At 35.5% G+C, this 26,039-nt stretch overlaps 1 protein-coding gene across 1 annotated transcript in view; it reads right to left on the bottom strand.

Moving 5' to 3' along the window:
- Positions 1-26,039, bottom strand: part of KIFAP3 (kinesin associated protein 3) — a 151,629-nt gene that overhangs the window by 114,084 nt on the left and 11,506 nt on the right. Inside the window, exons 2-5 of the mRNA XM_088845481.1 lie at positions 17,056-17,187; positions 10,004-10,158; positions 7,319-7,374; positions 6,626-6,767 (exon numbers count right to left, since the gene is read on the bottom strand). Of these exons, the coding sequence (XP_088701607.1) occupies positions 6,626-6,767; positions 7,319-7,374; positions 10,004-10,158; positions 17,056-17,187 (485 nt within the window). The remainder of the gene's footprint in view (positions 1-6,625; positions 6,768-7,318; positions 7,375-10,003; positions 10,159-17,055; positions 17,188-26,039) is intronic.

Below are 26,039 nucleotides of genomic sequence, written 5' to 3'. Positions count from 1 at the left end.
TAAAACTCACAACATGAAACTTTAGGTCTATTATCATAAACAGAAAAATAAAATATAATTTAAATAAAGTAACAAAATAAGAGTACTATGAATGACAAGAAATAATGAAAAGAACCATTTATTTCTTAAATTTCATTTCCATTTGCAACTGCAGTGCCAGGTTTTTAAAATCTGATTAAATGTATTTGTAAGGAAAAAAAACTAGCTTAAGTCTAAAAAAATAATGAGCAGTTTATAGCAGGATAGCACTAGCCACTGAAGCAAATTAATAATCAAACAAAACTTATAAACTGAAAAATAAGTCTAATATTTTAATGTCATGTTAAGCTGATGCTAACAGGCATAAATAGAACAAAAAAATCTTCCCCAAAACTTCAGGCTAGACTGATAAACATCCCTGTTAGACCTTTTGCTTTAAAATGGTAAAAATTAATGAACTGATTAATGAGAATTACATTAAGTAAACATCCAGTAATGCGACTACTTTCAAATTAGTATTGCTCATGACTGACTTAAAATCATTAAAAATTGAAATATCTGTGTATTAATAGAGATCATAATTCAACTTTCTATAAGAGGCATGTAGGATATATTGTGAACTGTATTATCAGTATTTATTATGCTGATGAAAGTAGTTTATTTGAGCTTTCTGGCCATTCACATTATAGAACAAGAATTCACTATTGTAATCCATTTAGTGAGGAATTTTTTCTACAAACTAAAAAATACCGTATAATAGCATTTCATGATACTATTCATATTCATACTCATATTTATTTTATTATTTTTTTACAGGGTTATTGTTATCCTCTTGCTATATTCCATATATATATGTTAATATACTGTATTGGTGTTTTTGTTTCTGGCTTACTTCACTTTGTATAATAGGCTCCAGTTTCGTCCACCTCATTAGAACTAATTCAAATGTATTGTTTTTAATCGCTGAGTAGTACTCCATTGTGTAAATGTACCACAGTTTTCTTATCTATTCGTCTGTGGATGGACATCTAGGTTGCTCCCATGTCCTGGCTATTATAAACAGTGCTGCGATGAACCATACTCATATTTATATTCATATACCAGAGCACTGGTATAATACAGGCCTTGAACAAAACTATTCTGAAGTCAAATAAATAGATAATATGTAAAAGCTTTAAAAAGTCTTAAAAGAATCTGGTTTAGCTTTGTTTAATCCCATATTACCAAAGGCATTTCATCATTATTAATCCAGAAGATTCAGTTCTTCTTAGAATATACTTTGGAAAATGATGTGCTATAATGTCATGAATTTAACATTTTTCTTCTTCACTGAGGAACAGGAAAATGTCTTAAAAAACTACAGCTATGGGAATTATTTAGATAATAAAGAAATAAACCAGAAGAAAATAGAAAGCTTACAAAAAATAAAAATAAACCCCAAATTAATTTATAAGTTGAATGTAATCATAATTAAAATTTCATTATGATTTTCTTAGAGAGTATAATAAAGTGATCGCTAAATAATACGTAATAGAACGTACAAAACCAGCAACAACACTTTCAAAAAAAAAACCAACACACTGGAACATGTCTCCTACTTATTCTAAAACTCTAGCCAAAGTACAAAACAAAATGTATCAAAAATAGTATATTGGAAAGGAAATGATCAAATAGATCAATAGAAAAGAAAACAGAGCATCAAAACACACCTATGAATATATCAGAGCAGGACCTGGCAGAGAATAAGCTTTCAAGGAGTATCTACTGAATAAAAGAATGGCCAGCCTATAATAATAATAGAAAAGGCATTTCAAATCTTTGGGAAAAGAAGGAGTATTCAATAAGTACAGTGGAATAACTGGCTATACAACATGGAAAAAAAATAAAATTACACCTCTATTGCTCAAATGAATTCCGGGGCCAACCACTTCTGGAACAGTAGATTAAGGACCTCCAAAAATCCACTCCTCCATAAGCAAATATAATACTGGTAAAACTTTTCAAAATCAACTTTTTTTAGATCTGGAAATAAAGTAGTTTTGTGACAATTCGAGAAGAATTTATCTGAGAAATAGGCTGACTTGGTAAAAACAGTGAACTCTGTGGCATTTCAGCTTGCACTAATTCCATCCCATCCACGCAACTTTGTGGAAACTGAAAACCAAGAGCATCGTATCTGTGAAAGACAGTAGGCCAGCAGCAACTGGAGGAGAGAGAACAGTGTGGTCCTCCCCCAAGTCCACACACTGGTGAATTGTCAATACCCGATACATCAGGACGCTTGCTGAAAAGCTCCATTTCTATGGGTTGGCTTTATTTAACCTGACTCAGAGATTGCTCTTACAAACAATCTTAGTACCAGGGCATTTGCTGAAAACTACTAGTAGCAACATTACAGCTACGTGCAGCAGCCTGCTGCTGCTGCTAAGTTGCTTCAGTCGTGTCCAACTCTGTGCAACCCCAGAGACGGCAGCCCACCAGGCTCCCCCATCCCTGGGATTCTGCAACATTACAGCTACGTGCAGCAGCCTAGCCAACTGGAATTAACAAGAGGCTGACCAAAACACTTTGAAAAGAAAAACTGGGAAATAAGATATTCACAGGGTCTCTGAAAGCCTCCAACATATTCCTGGTACTCTAGAAGGTCAGGCACATGTGCAGGAAAGTTCTCATGTCAGGGAAAGCCCTAAAAAAGCCTAATCTCTCATCTCTAGCCAACCCTGTCACAATATTCAAACAGCAATTAAAGGCTAAGGTTTATAAACTACTTGCTTGAGCACTGCAGACATCCTCCTGCCAATACATTCACACCCAGAGCCCCTGAGCAAAGATTAGGACACTTGGTTCAGGCATTTAAAGAAATCTCTATCAAGTCATTAGTTAGCACTAAACTAACTGAGCAGAGGCTTCAGTGACTGCATGGACAAATCGTACAGACTTTATAAAATTAATCTAGGAAAATCATTAAAAAAATAAACAGTAAAAATAACAAACCCAGAAGGGAGTGGAATTCTGACTTCCAGAGTTGCTAAAATATTATTTCAGTAACAATAACAAAAATACAATACATGCAAAGAAAAAAGGACAATATATCCCAAACTCATGAAATACAGCATTGAATACAAACAATCCATGAGGAAGCTCACATTTTGAATTTATGAGTCAAAGATTTTAAATTATTTTAAGTCACTGTAAATATATTTAAAGAACTAAAGGAAATCATGTCTAAAGAATTAAAGGAAATACGAGAAGGTATGAGAATGCTGTCTCACCAAAGAATATCTATAAGGAGATACAAATAATACAAGATGAATCAAACAGGAGCTCTGAAGTTGCAAAGTTCAGCCTCTGAAATGAAAAAGTCATTACAAGGTCTTAACTACAGATGAGAATTAGAAAAAAAAAATCAACAAGTATAAAGGCAAGTTGATTAAGATTATCCAGTCTTAAAAAGAAAGGAAAAAGAATGAAAAATATTAACAGAGCTTCAAAGACCTATATGACATCAACAAGCTTACTAACATAGGAGTTCCAAGAGAAAAGTATACACAGAGGAAAGAGCTGAATAAATACTTTTCAAAATAATGGCCCAAACTTTCTAAATTTGATGAAAAACAATCTGCATATCCAAGAAGCTCCACAAACTCCAAGCAAGATCAACTAAAAGATATCACCACTTAAACACATCATAGGGCTTCCCTGGTGGCTCAGATGGTAAAGAATCTGCCTGAAGTGTAGAAGACTCGAGTTTGATCTCAAGGTCAGAAAGATCCCTTGGAGAAGAGAATGGCTACCCACTCCAGTATTCTTGCCTGGAGAATTCCATGGACAGAGGAGCCTGGTGGGCTACAGTCCGCTGGATCGCAAAGAGTCGGACATCATAGTCAAACTGGCAAAAGCCAAAGGCAAAGGAAACATTGAAAGTAGCAAGAGTAAATCAATTCAACATGTTCAAAGGGTCCTCAATAAGATTAACAGCTGGTTTCACATCAGAAATCACAGAGACATAAAGCCAGAAGGATGACATACTAAAAAAAAAAACACTTTGAGAATTTGTTGTTAGCATTATGAGAAATACAAAAGAGATTCCATCAGGCTGAAATCCACACAGAGAAATAAAAAGCACTAGTAAAGGTAACTCTCTCTGTATCAAAAGACATTATAAACATATTTTTGACTGTATTATTTTCTTCTAATTTTAAAATGCATACGTCAATAATTATATTTCTTGCTGACAGGCTGATAATATATACAGATGTAATATGTATGAATTAACAGTATAAAGATGTGGGGTGGGAATAGAAGTATACTGAAGAAAAGTTTTTATGGACTATTAAAATTATATTGGCATTAAGTTAAACTAGATTTTTAAAACTTAAATTGGTATCTGTAATCCCAGAGTAACTACTAAGAAAGTTAATTCAGGAAAACATATAATAGTAAATTAAAAACAAAAGAATTAAAATGGAATACAAGAAAATATTTCACATAAAAGAAGGCAGTCGTGGAGAGAAAGAAGATCAAAACAAGATAAACAGAAAACAAACAGAATGTTAGATGACAATCCCACTTTATGAGTAATTATTTTAATGGTAAATAGAATAAACATGCCAATCACAAGGAAGATTACTCAAATGTATTAAAAAATATGACCCAACTCAATATCCAATCTACAACAGAAACACTTCAAATTCAAATACACAAATAGGGTGACAGTTAAAGAATGGAAAAAGATATGTCAAGGAAAAAAAAAAAGACAATAGACTGAAAGTAATTATTTCTAAGGACATAAAAGAAAAAGGATATATATCAATAGATGACACTTTAACAACATGGGTTTGAACTGTACACAGGTCCATTTATCCTTGAACATGAATTTAAATTTATGTATGCATGTGTCGACCTGGGCAGTTCAAACTCACGTTGTTCAATGGTAACCTGTACATGATCCATGGTTGGTTACATCTACAGATGTAGAAGAAAAGGATATGGAGGACCCACCAACTATGGGACTTGAGTATCTGCAGATTTTGGTATCTTTGGCAGGCCCTGGAATCAATTCCCTGTGGATATTGAGGGATGACTGTATATATACATATATAAAAAAAAGGATGTATATTTATATATAAATATACATATATTCACATGTATGTATAAATACATACTCCACAGGGTAGGAATTCCAAAAGTCTAATGACATGAGAAAAAGATCAAATTCATTAGAAATCGGGTAAATACAACTTAAACCAAAGAGATACTGCTTGTTAGCAACAACACAATGGCAAAAATGTTTAAGTTTTACAGCCTTCATATTCCATGGGTCTGGAAATACAGTGGCATAAACACTTTGGAGGACAATTCAACAATATCCCTAAGACATTATGACCTGTATTTCTGTATAACCTTTGTTTCTGTGTACACACACTAAAAAACCCCCTGGTTTGTGTATATAAATAAGAACAAAGATGTTCACTGAAGTTTCCTATTGAAAAATTTGAAAATTTTAAGACAATTTTAAAGCCTAATAACCATCAATATGGGAATGGCTAAAGAATATGTATATAACTTCATAAAATACAATAATCAAAAGTAGTTCAAAACTAATTAACATTGCATGTAGCTATATGCATGTAATCTCAAAACATTATTGTATGGAGAAAAAATTACCAAGTAAGGAGTATTATATAATTAACATAAAAATTCACTCTCTATTTTAACACAGGAAAAAATCCTCTACATATATATGTGTAAAAGTATGGAAAAGATCCGGAACAATGAACTCCAAATTCTTAACAGATTATAGTGTAATGTTCAAAGGGGTTTTATCTGTAATACTCCAATTCCTTAAAAAGAATATATGAATATATGAGCTGCACAATTTAGAAAATACTTAAAATGTACAAATTTCCTAACTGGAATATTGGTAATATCCTATGACTATCTGGACAGATCCCAGGATATTTTGTCCAAGCTAGAAACTACTGACATGCACTGGACCACCTCCATAAAAGGAGTTTGGCAATAGATAAAAAGGTATTATCATGTGATGGAAATCAGATCATAATGCTATTTTCTAGATTTCAATTTTGGCAAGAGTATAATCAGAAAATTATAATAATTCTGTAGTGGTATTCTATAGTGGTATAACCGAGAAAGAAGGTTTTAAGAGTATTGTATCTCCTTTTCCTTTATTACCCAGCACTTCTAGTGAAAAGAAAGCAAAGACTTGGCTTCAAAGTCAAGCTAAATGAAATTTAAAAGAGTACTATTTTTGGCTGTACTGTTTAAAAAAATATTGGAACTGTAATTTAATGAAAGCATACATGTGCAATTGTCAAAAGTCTGATTTTATATTCTAATTGAAAGAGTAAAACGTCTTCCAGAATAGAAGAAAATAAACAGTACCATTAAGACTTTATTTTTCTTGTTTAAATTATTTGTCCATTCTACAGAGAATATTTAAACATTATGCCCGCATGTTAAGAAATTTTAGTAAGAAGGGAAGTAATAAAGAGCTGGAAAATAATTGCATTCCTAAGTTTGATATAAATAACTTTAGCTTACCTCTTTATTGTAATAATTTAAAAATCATTTCACAATAATTTTTAACTTTAAATATTTATAGATATAAGTTTATAAATCCTACCATTCAATAGTAGTTCTTCCAAGTTATCAGGATTTCGAGCAAGCTGTAGGATCAAAGCAGAACCCCGAACCTTGTCAGGAATATCTTCATATAATAACTCAATGTACTCATCCATGTCATTAATGTTAGCAACTTCATCAATCTGAAACAAAGGAAGAGGAAGGAAGTACTCTAAAAGAACAGCAGCACTCAACAGAGTTGTCAAAGGAATGATATTTTGTGATCAATATATTGCCCTTGATAATGAGACAAGGTTTCAAAGAACTCATAGTAGCAATCTTTTTGTACAGGGAGAGATTAGATCTTTGGGTGATGGAACTTCAATATGAAAATAGTCATAAACCATATGATAAAAATTGGATGTAAACAAACTCTAAAATTGGCCTATTTATATTAATAAAGTATCTTAAATGTAATGTAAAATAGTATCTACCATAATATATTAAACAGTATTTTAAAACGCACTGCAATAAGAATAGCTAATACTTTTCACAACTTATCAAAATAAGTTGTCTAAAAAACACACCCAATAATTTTTTCCTTTATTAAATATTTATTTTCTATCTTTTTTGGGAACTTTAAGTTCAACAGCTTCTAAAAATTCCACATTTGTCTAATGTAACTGTATGAACTACTGATGGTCAAAGCATTACCTTACAATCAGTTCTCTATTAGATAAAAATACAGTCTTACCTCCATTCCTTCAAAAGGAGGTGGATCTTTAGGCTTGCTTGACTTCTCTTTTTTTTCTGGAAAAAGATTTTGTTTTAATGAGAAGAACTAGGATTTTGGATTTCTGGCTAATTTTTACTTTCAGCAGCTGAGTTTAATTCTAGCTAAGCTGGGGATCTTAAAATGAGTAACTTATGAGGTAATCTTTTTCCAATGTATAAAAAATGCTCATCTATAACACATTTGTTCTAATGAGGATATCCAGGAGAGTTTTAAAAAATCTATAAACAATCTCCAAGTTATATTAGGTAGCGATTTAGCTTCCTCACTGTTTAACAGTTAGGTATGTAAATAGCCAGACTTGCCAACAAGAAGCAAAAAGTCTATTTTAAGTTTTCTTTTTTTTCCTAGTTCACATTTAAGGTGAGAATAGGAAAATCAAAAACTAATGAACTAGGTAATAAAAAGACTAAAATTAAAATTAATAAAGAAAATGGAAAAGAAATAACCTGGGTAAAGTTAAGAAGCTAAATTATAGTTGCTGATTTTTTAAACAAAATTAGGACCATAAATTAAAAGGCAAATGTTTAATATTTGTGCTAATTTAATCCTCACTTGCTCCCAAATGGATTAAAGAGGCATTAATGGTACTGAACATAACTTTGAGTCATTTGTTATATTGAGTTATTTGACTAATAGCAGAACTTCATATTCTAAAAAGAAAATATAAAAAATGCTTCACTGATCTGATCTTGATTAAAAACCTAAGCAATGAATGTACATTAAAATAAGTTCAAGTAATATAAAATTTTTTATTCTAAAATTAGCAAATGCTTTACATATAACAGGAATTAATCCTGATTGTTTTTGGAGGAAGGCAGCCATTCTAAACAAAATTATGTTTTCTCAACAGTTAGATTTTTCCTCAAACAGATACCTTATTATGACAGTAGTTTTAATAAACAAAGAAAAAAAGACTTACGGTAAAGAATCACATAATCAAAAACTACTATAATTTTATTTCAACCAACTTTAGGGCTAGGTTTCTGGCTTTGAAATAGTGAATATCAAGTAAAAAGAAAGAACATAGAATCATTTCTAAAAATGAATGTATATATGGTATAGCATAGCATTTCATATATGTCTCCAAACATTACTATCTAGAGAAACATTGGTTTGAATTTATGATAATATGAAAATTTCCTCATATTACTCTAATTTCTGGGGAAGGAGGTAAGAAGACTGATTTACCTTGAAAACTCAGTGAAAGGGTTCTCATTAAAGATATTTTGTTATTACAAATGTCCTCAGAATTGTATTAATTTAGCATTAGGAAAGATTAATTTTAACTATATTGTACAACCTACAGTAAGAACACACACATCTTAAAAGCACAGTATTTACTTTTCTCACTTTGAACTTATTGAAAATATTATCTCTTATAATCCAGTAACACTGTTACAGAAATAGTCTATCACAAAGTAGTTAAAAATTTTTAATAATATTTTCCTTATAGCACTTATTATTAATAATTAATAGGGATTCGGTTAAGTAGTTGGAGTTGAGTGCCAGCTAAGCAGTTGGAAACAATCAAGTTTGAAATGCTTATTTTTGCTTTTAAATAAATTCACAGCTATTCAATTCATTCAACAAATATATATTGATCATATAATGTGTGCTATATACTGTATACGAGGCCAAATAATAAAAGCACATATTAGGCACAAGGCATTTTATTTGCTATGGTTGGAGAGAAACGACTGCTTAACTTTTTAAAAAGTGCAAATAAATTTTCTCTTTCATTTTTTCTACTTAATACAATCAAAATTGAAGTATAAGCTATGTCAAGCGTCCCATATTCTAGAACTCAGGAGTAATAAAAGAAAGATATATGTAAACTTAACAAGTGAAGTGAAGTGAAAGTCGGTCAGTCGTGTCCAACTCTTCGCAACCCTGTGGATTGTCCATTAATAAATACAATGAAATGGAATAAGTAACCACTGATTAATCTGAGACAACTTTCCATTTAAATACCTGTACTTTTGTTTTGAGCTGGGACATTGGAAAATGTCTTCTATAAATAATCAATTACTTAGCTCTAATTTTAATGAATTTATTCTTTTATGAGGCAATTAAAGATAGAAGAATAGTAACAATAGAGATGTTTAGGAAGGAAAAGGTAAGTTTTCTTAAGAAAGATTCACAAAACATATGCATATCACAAATATTTTAACATTTAAATACTTCAGTAATCCAAATTATCAATTGTCAATAAGAAATATAGAAAATATAAATAAGTTGCTTGGGTGGAGAAAACAGGTTTCCAGGCCTCAGTTCTCCACTTTTATTATTCCAGAATCAATATGATAGATATTTGCTCTTTTATTCCTTATTTTATCATATGTGCGCGTGCATACACACACACACACACACACTCAGGATAAAATAGATCATTTTGTAAGCCTGGAATGTAGGAAACTAGTATGTTTGTTTATTCTTTCATTCACTTAGTCATAGCACTAACAACAACAACAACAAAAATCATCACCGTTCAAATATCAAAAGTACAAACTATAGTCAAACAACTCTGGTTTTGTTTTTTTCATTTTTCAATTAATTTATTTAAATTGGAGATTAATTACTTACAAAATTGTGGTGGTTTTTGCTATGGTTTTGCGTTAAAAAGTTAGTCGTTCTTCTGCTTACCTTTTCCTGACATTGAATCACGGCGGTTCTGGAGATAGTACAACAGCTGTTCTACTTCATTTAGCTTTGAGGGATGAATGAGTTTACATTCCTCAACCACCTTCCGTGCCAGGGAAGTTATATCTGTGTTGGCATTGAGACTCTTAAGACGGATGCTGTAGGCAAATCAGAATTTTCCAACTCAGTTATTATTAAAGTAAGTAACAATTTGAACAACACTTATTTAAAATAAGTAACTTATAAAACATTTAAATGTAGCTGACATAGTCTCTTTTAGTAACATATAATAAAGTATAAGATATAGCTAGACTTAGAAAAAAATGCAAAACAATGATTTTCCTCAAATTAGACAAATGAGATAACAAAAGGAATGGTAAAGTCTACATCTTACTCATCTAGGTAGGATAGCATATCCAGAGGCCAGTTTTAAAACAATCTTTCTGATGTCATATATATATATTTATATCACATAAAGTTTTTAGTTATTATTAGATATGAAAATCCATAGTGACAAAAATAAATCATTTTCTTGACCATATTCACAGTCATAGTTTTCAGTTAAGGACAGAACACAATATTAACATATTCAGATTTGATTATTCTGATGGAAATTATGCAGAAGGAAAAAAAAAGTAGGATGCATTTTTAAGACTTATATGCGGAATGCTGAGGAACAAATGAATATAGTTAGTACATTAAAAAAAAAAAAAAACAGGTTCTTCCTCCTTTTTAATTTAGTCCAGGAGATTCACTGCAAGATGAATAAGAAAAGCTTGTTCAAAATCTGGAAACAATTGCCAATTTACATGGATTCATGACACCAATAAAGCTATAAGGACAAAAAATTAGGTTCAGGGTGAAGACTCAAACTGGTGGCAAAAGACGCTCGCAAGCAGATGCACTCATGCAAGGCTTAGATTCAAAAAGAGAAACATAAGAAAGTAGCCACAATGCTGAAATACTTCTTAGTGAAGATGGCTTAGTGAAAAGGCAGAGGAACCAGAGATCAAATTGCCAACATCCGCTGGATCATCGAAAAAGCGAGAGAGTTCCAGAGAAACATCTACTTCTGCTTTATTGACTATGCTAAAGCCTTTGATTGTGTGGATCACAACAAAATGTGGAAAATTCTTCAAAAGATGGGAATACCAGACCACTTGACCTGCCTCCTGAGAAATCTGTACACAGGACAAGAAGCAACAGTTAGAACTGGACATGGAACAACAGACTGGTTCCAAATAGGGAAAGGAGTATGTCAAGGCTGTATACTGTCACCCTGTTTATTTAACTTATATGAAGAGTTCAGTTCAGTTCAGTCGCTCAGTCGTGTCCGACTCTCCGCGACCCCATGAATCACAGCACGCCAGGCCTCCCTGTCCATCACCAACCCCCGGAGTACACTCAAACTCATGTCCAGAGTCGGTGATGCCATCCAGCCATCTCATTCTCCGTCGTCCCCTTCTCCTCCCACCCCCAACCTTTCCCAGCATCACAGTCTTTTCCAGTGAGTCAACTCGTCGCATGAGGTGGCCAAAGTATTGCAGTTTCAGCTTTAGCATCAGTCCCTCCAATGAACATCCAGGGTTGATCTCCTTTAGAATGGACTGGTTGGATCTCCTTGCAGTATAAGGGACTCTCAAGAGTCTTCTCCAACACCACAGTTCAAAAGCATCGATTCTTCGGCGATCAGCCTTCTTCACAGTCCAACTCTCACATCCATACATGACCATGGGAAAAACCATTGCCTTGACTAGACGGACCTTGGTTGGCAAAGTAATGTCTCTGCTCTTTAATATACTATCAAGGTTGGTCATAACTTTCCTTCCAAGGAGCAAGCGTCTTTTAATTTCATGGCTGCAATCAGCATCTGCAGTGATTTTGGAGCCCAAAAAAATAAAGTCTGACACTGTTTCCACTGTTTTTCCATCTATTTCCCATGAAGTGATGGGACCAGATGCCATGATCTTTGTTTTCTGAATGTTGAGCTTCAAGCCAACCTTTTCACTCTCCTCTTTCACTTTCATCAAGAGGCTTTTGAGTTCCTCTTCACTTTCTGCCATAAGGGTAGTGTCATCTGCATATCTGAGGTTATTGATATTTCTCCCAGCAATCTTGATTCCAGCTTGTGCTTCTTCCAGCCCAGCGTTCCTCATGATGTACTCTGCATATAAGTTAAATAAGCAAGGTGACAATATACAACCTTGACGTACACCTTTTCCTATTTGGAGAAGAGTACATCATGAGAAATGCTAGCCTGGATGAAGCACAAGCTGGAATCAATATTGCCAGGAGAAATACCAATAACTTCAGATATGCATATGACACCACAGTTCGGTTCAGTCGCTCAGTTGTGTCCAACTTTTTGCGATCTCATGGACTGCAGCATGCCAAGCTTCCCTGTCCATTGCCAACTCCCAAAGTTTACTCAAACTCATGTCCATTGAGTCAGTGATGCCATCCAACCATCTCATCCTCTGTTGTCCCCTTCTCTTCCCGCCTTCAATCTTTCCCAGCTTCAGAGTCTTTTCAAATGAGTCAGTTTCTTCTCATCGGGTGGCCAAAGTATTGGAGCTTCAGCATCAGGCCTTCCAACGAATATTCAGGACTGATACCACACTCATGGCATAAAGTGAAGAAGAACTAAAGAGCCTCTTGATGAAAGTGAAAAAGCAGAGTGAAAAAGTTGGTTTAAAACTCAACATTCAGAAAACTAAGATCATGGCATCTGGTCCCATCACTTCATGGCAAATAGATGGGGAAACAATGGAAACAGTGAGAGACTTTATTTTGGGGGGCTCCCAAATCACTGCAGATGGTGACTGCAGCCATGAAATTAAAAGACACTTGCTCCTCGGAAGAAAAGTTATGACCAACCTAGACAGCATATTAAAAAGCAGAGACATTACTTTGCCAACAAAGGTCCATCTAGTCAAAGCTATGGTTTTCCCAGTAGTCATATATGGATGTGACAACTGGACTATAAAGAAAGCTGAGCACTGAAGAATTGATGCTTTTGAACTGTGGTGCTGGAGAAGACTCTTGAGAGTCCCTTGGACAGAAAGGAGATCAAACCAGTCCACCCTCAAGGAAATCAGTCCTGAATATTCATTGGAAGGACTGATGCTAAAGCTGAAACTCCAATACTTTGGCCACCTGATGCGAAAACTGACTCACTGGAAAAGACGCTGATGCTGGGAAAGGTTGAAGGCAGCAGGAGAAGGGGATGACAGAGGATGAGATGGTTGGATGACATCCTCGACTCTATGGACATGAGTTTGAGTAAACTCCAGGAGTTGGTGATGGACAGGGAAGCCTGGCGTGCTGCAGTCCATAGGGTCACAAAGAGTCAGACATGACTGAGCGAATAAACTGAAGATGGCTAAGTTTGGAAGAGACTGAAGGTATTAGAGGCAACAGGGACCAAGATCTTAGAAAAATGTCCTGCACTCAGCATCTTTGAAGTCATTATTCAGATACAGATGCTCTCTCCTGAAACAAGTCTAGTAAAGTGATTTGACTATTATTCCCAGTTATATAGTCATCCCCAAATCTGGTCCTCTTGGGATTCTATAAGCTACTGTACAGCTTTTAATACATTCCTTTTATGCTTGAGTTTGCTGAAGAGGTTTCTATTGTCTGCAGCAAGAATCCTAGCAGTACTCTGTCTCTTTTAGTTTTTTCTCTAATTTATTTGGTTTTATAAGTTCCTACCTTTCAAGTTTTTTAAACTACTGAATATTTTTGTATAATTTTAGCTGCACATCAGAAAGTAGAAATATAAAGGAGAATTCATTCTGAGAAAAACTCTCAAAAGACCTCTCCATGTTTAATTTTAACAAGGAACTGGGAAATCTTGAGTTTCCATAAATCTGATTGAGAACAGGCACAATAGAAATTCTATAAAAATAATTTTGGAAATTTTCTTACTAGTCATTTTTAGAAGAGCTTTAGATTTACAGAAAAACAATGCAGAAAGTACAGAGTTACCATATATGTCCCCACCACCCTCCCTCAATACAGTTTCTTCTATTATTGCCATCTTGTGATAACTCTGTCATAACTGATGAATCATTTTGATATACTATTAACTAAAGTGTACAGTTACATTAGGGTTCAGTCTGTAGTGTATAGTTCTGTGGGCTTGAACAAATGCCTAATTTCATGTATCCATCATTAAACGATCACACAAAATAGTTTCAGTTACCCTAAAAATGCCCACATATTCTTCCCTTCCCGACGCCATAACCCCTAACAACTTCTAATCTACTTCAGTTTTGCCTTTTCTAGATGGTCATAGAGTTGAAATCATACAGTATATATAACGTTTCCAGTCTGGCTTCTTTCATTTAGTAATATGCATTTATAGGTTCCTCTATGTCTTTTCATAGCTTGATGGTTGATTTCTTTTAGTGCTGAATAATACTTGACCATATGGATGCAACACAGTTTGCTTACTCTTTTGTCCACTGAAGGATATTTTGGTTGCTTCCAATTGTTGACAGTTATAAAGCTGCTATTAAGATTCATGTGCAGGTTTCTATGTGGACATAAATTTTCAACTCATTTTGGGTTAATATCTAAGAGCAAAACTGTTGGATCATATGGTAAGTGTATGTTTAGCTTTGAAAGAAACTGCCAAAATGCCTTCCAAAGTAGCTGCTACATTTTATATTTTCATTAGCAATGAGTGAGTTTCTGTTGTTCGACATCCTCACCAGTGTCTAGTGCTACCAGTGTTTTAGACTTTGAACATTTAATAGGTCTGTAGTAGTATTTTGATTTAATAAAGCAGACCTTTTAAAATCATTTTTAGATTTATTTTCTAATATATATATATATAAACAATCTAATTCATCATCATCTTTCCAAGTTAACAGAAAGACTCTCTTCTTTTAGTATGTACATTTTTGTCCTAAATCCTTCCCTTATTAAAAGACTAAACTTATATATGACTAGAATTTAATGTCAAATATATATGACTAGCTGTGTGTTTACTGATTACTTCTTTAATCAAAAAACATAATCTTCATTAGGCATCCCATGCCTATTAAGAACACAAAAAACTCACCAAAAATGTGCATGTCATTTTCAGATCGTAACTACAGGTTTCTCAGAAATATTCAGAAAACTTGGATTCTGTTGAAGGTGGGCTTATATATTCCTTTATCCATTAAGGGAGAATGAAATACATCTTTTGGAGCTGAGTCATAGCACTGACTGCCACTGCATTAAATAAAATTTAATGGCTATTTAATTTCACATCTATCTCAGTCTATGAGTTTCTCCCTCAAAACCCTCACCCTAGCCACCGTCATTGATAAATCCTATTGAACTATTAACAAACCATATTCTTCTTTTGGTCTCACAAAAATACCCCTCTCCAAATCTTGAGTGACCAAGGATGACTATCACAAAGTTGGGTTACAGAGGTTTTTTCCCTAACTGATGTTTAAATCCACTTACTCTAGTCAGTCTATAGTAACTCTTTCCAGGTGGCTGACTCTCTAGTGAATATATCCCTTGTCTTGAGCACCTACAAATTTCGAAACAATAACTACATTCTCACTTATTCTCATTTCAAATAACAACAACCAATTCTCACTGGTGGCTACTACTATACTACTAAGAAACTAAAATCTAAATTTCACTTACGAAATGTGGATGCATGAGGTTCTAAAGGCAAAGATCCCTAATCTGCTAGCTTTTCTTTGAAATCAAATGAGTAACACTATCAAGAGATTACATTTTTTTCTCAATATGCATAAAATTCAGGCAGCAATCACAAACACACAAATGGAAAACAATGTGAGAGAATAGAAAAAACTGAGCATGTGAGTTAAAATCTACAGCATTAAGTATGTGTGTATACATGTGTGTATCTCTTCAATCTAGTGGATTATTTCAGGACTTGTTTACTTTTAAAGAACTATCTATGAAATTTAGTGTCCTTCTAACCCAAGTAAGAAGACAGACTAGAGATCTTAAGACAGTAGGTAGCTTCTCTTTTCAGGTTGCTGTGCAATAAAGTTTCTTAACTGAAGCACAATTAAAGTTTGGGGCCAAATAGTTTTTTCTTGGTAGGTGGCTATTTTGTGCATAGTAGGATGCTTAGCAGCACCTCAGCCTCTATCCACTAAATAACAATAGCACCTTCCAGTATGAGAACCAAAATGCTCCCTGAGGAAAAAAATTCTAACCAGTTGAGAACCACTGCTATGCATTTAAACTGCAGTGCTTCTCAGTGAGCTAAATAACATCACATGCACTCCTAGTATCCTGACTATACATTATATTCCACACTACGTACTTAATCACTGAACATACCAAAACATACTAACTTTTTAATTAATTCCCAAGTCAAATATTTTTCTGCAGGGAAGAAAGTTGGAAAACAATATTAGGTGATCTCAGACCCTTTCTACTTTCACAAAACTATGGCAGGAGTACAAGATCATTGCCAGCAAAACTGAAGACAAATGAAAAAGGCCAGTTCCCAAGGGACTCCTGAAAGTACTACCAAAGCAGAAAGGAAAGTGTGTAGAATACTGGGAGATCTAAGGTCAATTCACTGAGTCAGAAAACGCTTGTCCTACTATTAACATCTTTCAGAGGGCTGGATTTTTAAGGGATGAATTCAAGGTACATGTCCCATTTGTGAATTCTAGAAGTTATACAACTTTCTGTAATTTCAGGGAAGAAAGAACATGGTATCAGCTAAAATACAAACTTGCTAAATTAGGCTAAAATGTCTAACATAAACATATCTCTTATAATTGACTTCACAACTCATATTCTACTATATGCATTTACAAAATGGCATTAATAAGAACAGGCATTCTTCATTAGGTTCCAATTAAGTTCATAAACATGATTTTCTCTGGAATATACTCTGTATTTATAGCTTAATATAGTCTCTGCTTCACTAAGATAATGTAGGTTGAGAAGAATGCCATAGTCATTCATTATCTATGCAAATTTAAATAACATCTGATTTCTTCAAACTTTGTATAAGGTTTACTACTTTCAAATATGCACAAATGAAGAAAACTTACATTTTTTGGCACTCCTTTCGTTCTCCCAACATGGGATCTCCCATTTCTCCAAGAATGGTAGCTTCCACTTCATATTGAACAATAAGTGCTTTTTCTGATGGATGTACATCAATATTTCCTCCTTTAACTTTCCTATAAAAGAAAAACAGGCATAGCTACATTAAAAGCTCACAAAACATCCAAGGTGTTTATCTAGTTCCTAGTTCCAAAAGCAGGTGTGTTAGATTAACACATGCATTTAAATCAGATTTACTCTTGACTTGCGCCAAGAAATAACTCTTTTTCTCCAATTTTATAAACTCTTATGTTATACATATAATTCTTGGTCTTGCAGAAAGTACCTTTATGAAGAGCTCTGAAAAAAAATACATTTACCCAAAGAATCATGCCTAATAGCCAGTGAATAAGAAAAAAAAAAAAAATCAAGATGGTTGTGGAGAGAATAACCTCAATTGCAAGTCAGCAATTTAAAACCAAGGCAGCTGCCCCAAAATTTATATTTAATAAATAAATAAATAATCCTGCTCAATAGTTAACCCATTAACTGTATCACAGAATGACATGAAGAAATTATCCAAATTGCAAAACAATACTGTTACAATTAACATAATTATATAAATTGAATTAGTGCCTAAATCATGCACAAATTGTGTAACAAAAGAGAATTTACAGGTTATATTCTAGTCATGTGTCCAAATTATAGTGACATTCAGTTCAGTTCAGTTCAGCCACTCAGTCGTGTCCGACTCTTTGCGGCCCCATGAATCACAGCATGCCAGGTCTCCCTATCCATCACCAACTCCCAGAGTTCACTCAAACTCATGTCCATTGAGTCGGTGATGCCATCCAGCCATCTCATTCTCTGTCATCCCCTTCTCCTCCCGTCCCCAATCCCTCGCAGCATTAGAGTCTTTTCCAGCAGAGTCAACTCTTTGCATGAGGTGGCCAAAGTATTGGGAGTTTCAGCTTTAGCATCAGTCCTTCCAATGAACACCCAGGACTGATCTCCTTTAGAATGGACTGGTTGGATCTGTGACATTAGCAAGCTATAATCTCTGTGCTGTACATTACATCCTTGTCACTTATTTCAAGTTGTTTGTACCTACTAATTTCCTTCCCCTATTTTGGCTCTCCTCTTACACTTCTCCCCTCTGGTGACCACTAGTTTATCTGTATCACAGTGTCTGTTTTTATGTTGTTATACTTGCTCATTTGTTTTATTTTATATTCTACATATAAGTGAAAACATAGAGTATTTGTCTTTCTCTGCCTGACTTATTTCCCTAATCATAATATCTTCCAGGTCCATCTGTGTTGCCACAATGATGAATTAATCACTACTTGTTATTGGTCACTTTAGCAGCTGATAAAACAAGTTTTATTAAAAGAGATTGAAGAGACTGCAATGGAAGCAAGTAAAATTTCTCACTGTAATCAGAGCTGGTTATCTGCACAGTAGTATCTTTTAGCCTAATGGGAAGGAAGAGAAATATGACTACATCTTAAATTCCAATAACCAGAAACTCAAAGATTTTTCTTCAGTAGGAATAATTGGCTTATTATGCATATTTCAATGTAATTTTAAAATAATTTTTCACTTCAGCAACCCCAGTACTGAATTTACATAGGAGGGAGTAACTGAATCCAATTGAAGAGAATCATAAGGATAAAATATAACTGCAGATCCTAAGAGCAACCTCATACTAACACTTTCAAAATGGGTCTTCCACATATTAACAACTGACAGAATTTCAGAATTCTTTATTACAACAAGGCTACAGAGGTAAGCCTTACCCTCTTAAGAGGAACTTAAGAGCCTCTTGATAAAGGCGAAAGAAGAGAACAAAAAAGCTGGCTTAAAACTCAACTTTCAAAAAACTAAGATCATGGCATTCAGTCCCATCACTTCATGGCAAATAGATGCGGAAACAATGGACACAGTGACAGACTTTATTTTCTTGGGCTCCAAAATCAATGCAGATGGTAACTGCAGCCATAAAATTAAGAGACTTGCTCCTTGGAAGAAAAGCTATGACAAACCTAGACAGCATATTAAAAAGCAGAGACATCACTTTGGTTCTGTAATCTATATTAGAACAACAATTAAGAGTCAAGCGTAGAGACAGTAGGAAATCAAATATACAGAAGCTAAAGTCTAGGTATGTCAGCAACTAAACTAACTGACAGAAAGATATCCAGATATAAAAAATAAAAGCAGAAACTAGGGACGCTAGTGAAAAACAGAGAATTAGAAAAATATGGATGTGTATATATATATATATAATACCCACACACACTGATATATACATACATATTAAAGAGAATGGTACAGCTTTTAAAAGGTAAGATAAATGCACATAAATTCAAGCTAGCAGTCTAAAGCTAGAGAAACCATAGGAATTCAAGACAGTAAGCAAGTACAGCTAAAACACAAATGTTAATATAGCACTAAAGAAACTATCTTCAATATAAAGAGAAACAGTTACCCCCTTCCTGATGAGACGGAGAGCAACCCCAGTACTGAACTTAAACAAGAGGGGGAACTGTATTCAATTGAAGAGAATCATAAGGATAAAACATAATTGCAGATTCTAACAGCAACCTCACACTACACTTTCAAAGTGGGTCTTCTACATATTAACAACTGACAGAAAAGCATAATGGTTATCCTTTGGTTTGATATTTTGCCTTTCCCAAGGAAATCAAATAGTTCAAAGAACGTCACTATTCCTTTTCAGTTTGGGGGATTTCTTTTGTACATGTATTTTAAAGTAATTAATTAATTTATTTCTTTACCACTAGTATAATTTGTTTACTGTAGAGAAAAATAGAACACAGAAATTAGCAAACAGAAAAAATAAACCAAAAAACCCAGGAGAAACCAAGTGTTACGATTTTAGCACACTACATCCAGACATTTTCCTATCTATATGTAAATAATATATAACCAGAGAATGTTAGCTCTAGAATTTCTTTAAAGAAAAGGCTTAAGGTAGCAATTTGGTAGGGCTGAAACTATATTTTAATAGCAACTGACATAAGATTGATATAAGTACTAATTGTTTATATCAATATGAGGGCTGATGGAGATTATGGGTAGGATAAGCTTCTTCCCTGTTCCACTTTGCACTACCAGTGAATATATAAAATGCACATATTACAAACTAAGTTCATGTTATAAACACTGTGTGTATTAAAAATACATTAACAATTTATCATAGGACTTCCCTAGTGGCAAAGTGGTTAAGAATCTGCCTCCCAGTGCAGGGAACACGGGTTAGATCCCTGATCTTACAGATTCCACACGCTGTGGAGTAACTAAGCCTGTGTGCCACAACTACTGAAACCAGCACACTCTAGACCCCATGAGCCACAACTACTAAAGCCCATGTGCCCGAGAGACAGCAACCCACAATTACCAAGCCTAAATGCTTCAACTAATGAAGTCCGAGTGCCTAGAGCCTGTGGTCCACCAAGAGAAGCCACTGCACTGAGAAGCCCGTATATCACAACTAGAGAATAGTCCTTGCTCACCTCAACTAGAGAAAGCCCGCACGTAGCAATAAAGACCCAGTGCAGCCATAAGTAAATTAAAAAAATAATACCTTGTCTTTAATACTTTATATACTCAAACTCCAGATACTCCAATTTGTTGAACACCTTGATTCTTTATTTCTAACATACACTGCACAAAATTTACAGGATTCCCTGACAAAACAGTCAAAACCATGGCAGTACACTTGGCTGATTTACAACTAGTTTTTCTAAAGGTTCAAAACATTTTATAATTCAATCACTCTGTATTTATGTATGATATAAGCATTTTTCAATTGATAACCACAGTATCAAATTCTATTTTGGTTAGTAAAATATTCCAGCTTGTTAGGGCACAATCATGAATTATGTCTCTAAGTAATTTGCTTATAATGCACCTCATCAAAATATATACTCGTATTATCACCACAAAATGAATTATTTTATCTTAAATGCAAACTTCCTAACTGAATTTAACATGTCATTCATAATGATGACAGATATTTAACAATCAAGAGAATGAACTTCCAATTACTTGGAATTCATCAATCAGGTGAGAAAAAATTTAGCCCATTATTGGAATTACCTGATTTACTACTTGTAACATCTTAAGAAGCTCTAAACAGACAGCAAAAAAAAAAAAGACCAGGAGCTGACTATGGCTCAGATCATGAACTCCTTATTGCCAAATTCAGACTTAAATTGAAGAAAGCAGGGAAAACCACTAGACCATTCATTTCAGATCAGTTCAGTCGCTCAGTCGTGTCCGACTCTTTGCGACCCCATGAACCACAGCACGCCAGGCCTCCCTGTCCATCACCAACTCCCAGAGTTCACTCAAACTCATGTCCATCGAGTCGGTGATGCCATCTAGCCATCTCATTCTCTGTCGTCCCCGTCTCCTCCCACCCCCAATCCCTCCCAGCATCAGAGTCTTTTCCAGTGAGTCAACTCGTCGCATGAGGTGGCCACAGTATTGCAGTTTCAGCTTTAGCATCAGTCCTTCCAGTGAACACCCAGGATTGATCTCCTTTAGAATGGACTGGTTGGATCTCCTTGCAGTATAAGGGACTCTCAAGAGTCTTCTCCAGCACCACAGTTCAAAAGCATCAATTCTTCGGCGATCAACTTTCTTCACAGTCCAACTCTCACATCCATACATGACCACCGGAAAAACCATAGCCTTGACTAGACGGACCTTGGTTGGTAAAGTAATGTCTCTGCTTTTTAATATGCTATCTAGGTTGGTCATAACTTTCCTTCCAAGGAGTAAGCGTCTTTTAATTTCATGGCCGCAATCAGCATCTGCAGTGATTTTGGAGCCCAAAAAAATTAAAGTCTGACACTGTTTCCACTGTTTTTCCATCTATTTCCCATGAAGTGATGGGACCAGATGCCATGATCTTTGTTTTCTGAATGTTGAGCTTTAAGCCAAACTTTTCACTCTCCTCTCTCACTTTCATCAAGAGGCCTTTGAGTTCCTCTTCACTTTCTGCCATAAGGGTGGTGTCATCTGCATATCTGAGGTGTCATCTGCATATCTGATATTTCTCCCAGCCATTCATTTAGGTATGACCTAAATCAAATTACTTACAGTTATACAGTGGAAGTGACAAATAGATTCAAGGGATTAGATCTGACAGACAGAGTGCCTGAAGAACTATGAATGGAGGTTCTTGACATTGTACAGGAGGCAGTGATCAAGACCATCCCAAAGAAAAAGAAATGCAGAAAGGCAAAATGGTTGTCTGAGGAGGCCTTACAAATAGCTGAGAAAAGAAGAGAAACTAAAGGCAAAGGAGAAAAGCAAAGATACACCCATCTGAGTGCAGAGTCCCAAAGAACAGCAAGGAGAGAAAAGAAAGCCTTCTCAGTGATCAATGCAAGGAAATAGAGAAAAACAATAGAATGGGAAAGACCAGAGATCACTTTAAGAAAATTAGAGATACCAAGGGAACATGTCATGCAAAGATGGGCACAATAAAGTACAGAAACAGTACGGATCTAACAGAAGCAGAAAATATTAAGAAGAGGGGGCAAGAATACACAGAAGGACTATACAAAAAAGATCGTCACGACCCAGATAATCACGATGGTGTGACACTCACCTAGAGCCACACATCCTGGAACAGGACGTCAAGTGGGCCTTAGGAAGCATCATCACAAAAAAAGCTAGTGGAGGTGATGGAATTCCAGTTGAGTGTTTCAAATCCCAAAAGATGATGCTGTGAAAGTGCTCCAGTCAATATGCCAGCAAATTTGGAAAACTCAGCAGTGGCCACAGGACTGGAAAAGGTCAGTTTTCATTCTAATCCCAAAGAAAGACAATGCCAAAGAATGCTCAAACTAACGCACAATTGTACTCATCTCACACACTAGCAAAGTAATGCTAAAAATTCTACAAGCCAGGCTTCAGAGCACATGAACTGTGAACTTCCAGATGTTCAAACTGGATTTAGAAAAGGCAGACGAACCAGAATTCAAATTCCCAACAAACGCTGAACTATCAAAAAAGCAACAGAGTTCCAGAAAAACACTTACTTATGCTTTATTGACTACACCAAAGCCTTTGACTACGTGGATCACAACAAAATATAGAAAATTATTCAAGAAATGGGAATACCAGACCACCTTACCTGCCATCTGAGAAATCCATATGCAAGTCAAGAATCAACAGTTAGAACTGGACATGAAACAACTGGTTCCAAATAGAGAAAGAAGTATGTCAAAGCTGTATATTGTCACCCTGCTTATATAACTCATATGCAGAGTACATTCTGCAAAATGCTGGGCTGGATGACACAACACAAGCTGGAATCAAGATTGCCAGGAGAAATACCGATAACTTCAGAAACACAGATGACACCACCCTTATGGCAGAAAGCGAAGCCCTAAAGAGCCTCTTGAGGAAAGTGAAAAGGAGAGTGAAAAAGTTGGCTTGAAACTAACATTGAAAAAACTATGATCATGGCATACAATCCCATCACTTCATGGTAAATAGAAGGGGAAATGATGCAAACAGTGAGAGATTTTCCTTTTTGGGGCTCACTGCAGATGGTGACTGCAGCCATGAAATTATAAGATGCTTGCTCCTTCGAAGAAAAGTTATGACTAACCTAGACATCATATTAAAAAGCAGAGACATTACTTTGCCAACAAAGGTCCATCTAGTCAAAGCTATGGTTTTCCCAGTAGTTGTGTATGGATGTGACAATTGGACTTTAAAGAAAGCTGAGCATCAAAGAATTGATGCTTTTGAACCGTGGTGTTGAAGAAGACTCTTGAGATTCCCTTAGACAGCAAGGAGATCAAACCAGTCCATCCTAAAGGAAATCAGTCCTGAATATTCATTGGAAGGACTGATGCTAAAGCTGAAACTCCAATACTTTGGCCACCTGATGTGAAGAACTGACTCACTGGAAAAGACGCTGATGCTGGGAAAGACTGAAGGCAGGAGAAGAAAGGGACGACAGAGGATGAGATGGTTGGATGGCATCACCAACTTGATGGACATAAGTTTGAGTAAACTCCAGGAGTTGGTGAGGACAGGGAAGCCTGGTGTGCTTCAGTCCATGAGGTTGCAAATGGTCGGACATGAGTGACTGAACTGAACTGGTGACACTGATATTAAATTGATAACTTTTTAACTGTTTTGCAAATTTCTTCTATTAATGGAGGATTTTCACTTTTTTTTTTAACATGTACAACAGAATTAAACCAATGTGGTAATAAACTGACTTAGAAAAAGTTGTGATTTTTAAATCTCAATATGAAGTCAGGCTTCACAGACTGATATCTTAAGAGACATCTTTCTTCACATATGATAACTGTCACCTTCAGGCAGTGTATTCTTAATTATTGACTTCTAAAGTACATCCTGATGTTTCTAGATTTCATATGGATGAAGATATCATTATGATTCCTAAAATAGACAACAAACACTGACTGACATTGTGCTCCATATTCATCATTAATTTTCTAAAGAAACAAAAGTTTAGCCCTTAATTTTTCAACAAACAGGTATTTATTTTTGAAAAATTATTCCTGTCAAAAGGATTTACTGCATGTTTGTGTTCAAGACCGTGATGCAGGGGGACTTTCAGGGTGATTCAGTGGTTAAGATTCCATGCTCCAAATTCAGGGGGCCCAGGTTTGATCCCTGGTCAGGGAACTAGGGACTTTCCTGGTGGTTCAGCAGTAAAGCATCCACCTGCAATGCAGAAGGCATGGGTTCAACCCCTAGATAGGGAAGATACCCTGGAGAAGGGAATGGCAACCCACTCCAGCCTTCTCGCCTGGGAAATCTCATGGTCAGAGGAGCCTGGCAGGCTACAGACCATGGGTCCCAAGAGTCAGACACGACTTAAGAACTAAAACACCACCTCAGGGAACCAGATCCCACATGTTGCAACCAGGAGCCCGCATGCTGTGACTTAAAGAAAAAAAGTCCCTACGCCACAACTAAGACCCAGCACAACCAAATTTAAAAATAGAAAGAAAGAAAGAAAAAGATCATACTTATTTCTTTAGACAAATAAACAAAGTGTGATGTAGCAGGCTCCTGAACGCACCTCCTCCCACAGAGTCTACCATCTATGAAACAATTTCCTCTGAAAAAAAAACACCCCTAAGCTAGGTGAGCAATGTCTACACAGTGAACAAACAAAAAAACCCACACTGAAGCAAATAAGAAAGACTGAGAGACCGTCTTGCCATAAACCCACCTCTGGTATGGAGACCTACAATCAGGCAAAAACTCACAAACCTGAGCTTTTTACCTGAGGAGTGAAAGATCTGAACTCAGCATCTGGCACCCCAACTTTTAAGGCCTAGACCTGACATACCAGCTCCCAAGATATCTAGCTTCCATGAGACCCAAAAGGCCATAGCAAAGTACTGAAACAGTTCTTAAAGGGTTTGTGCACGCAGGCTCACTCACCCTAGAGCCCAGTGCAGAAATACCTGACAGAAAAGTGCCCAGACTTTCTGTTAAAAAGGATTATTTGTTCATCTTAAAGAATTAGCCTGAGGGGCTGGCATACAATTTAATGTATGAGTCTACTGAAATAATCAGGATGGAGGCCAGTAGGTATCATCTTTATGCTTTCCAGATCATCCCCCCTCCAAAAAAAAGGAGCTTGTACCCCTGTCTGGTGCTCCAGTTATTCAGACTGCTGCCCAGGGACACCTCTAGATCACCTGATTCTGATGCCCAAAGGCCTCACATTCCCAGGTACACAGGAACATAACAGAAAGAATTCTTAACTGGTTACCACTCCCAAGGCATAGCAGAGAGGCAACAGAGTGAGGAAACCAATGTTTCCATGAAAGAGATCTCTCAGCTTATCTCCACAGTCATGGATTTAGGGGGCAAGGGTTCTAATTAAACACACACCTAAGGCTGACTGTCATCCTCTCTAGAGACCTTGGAGGGCAGATGCTATCTTTGA

The sequence above is a fragment of the Moschus berezovskii genome, chromosome 17 (genome assembly GCF_049115385.1).
Source record: "Moschus berezovskii isolate FMDL1 chromosome 17, NW_MosBer_1.0, whole genome shotgun sequence".
Classification (NCBI taxonomy): domain Eukaryota; kingdom Metazoa; phylum Chordata; class Mammalia; order Artiodactyla; family Moschidae; genus Moschus; species Moschus berezovskii.
This window is presented reverse-complemented; position numbering and strand designations above follow the sequence as displayed.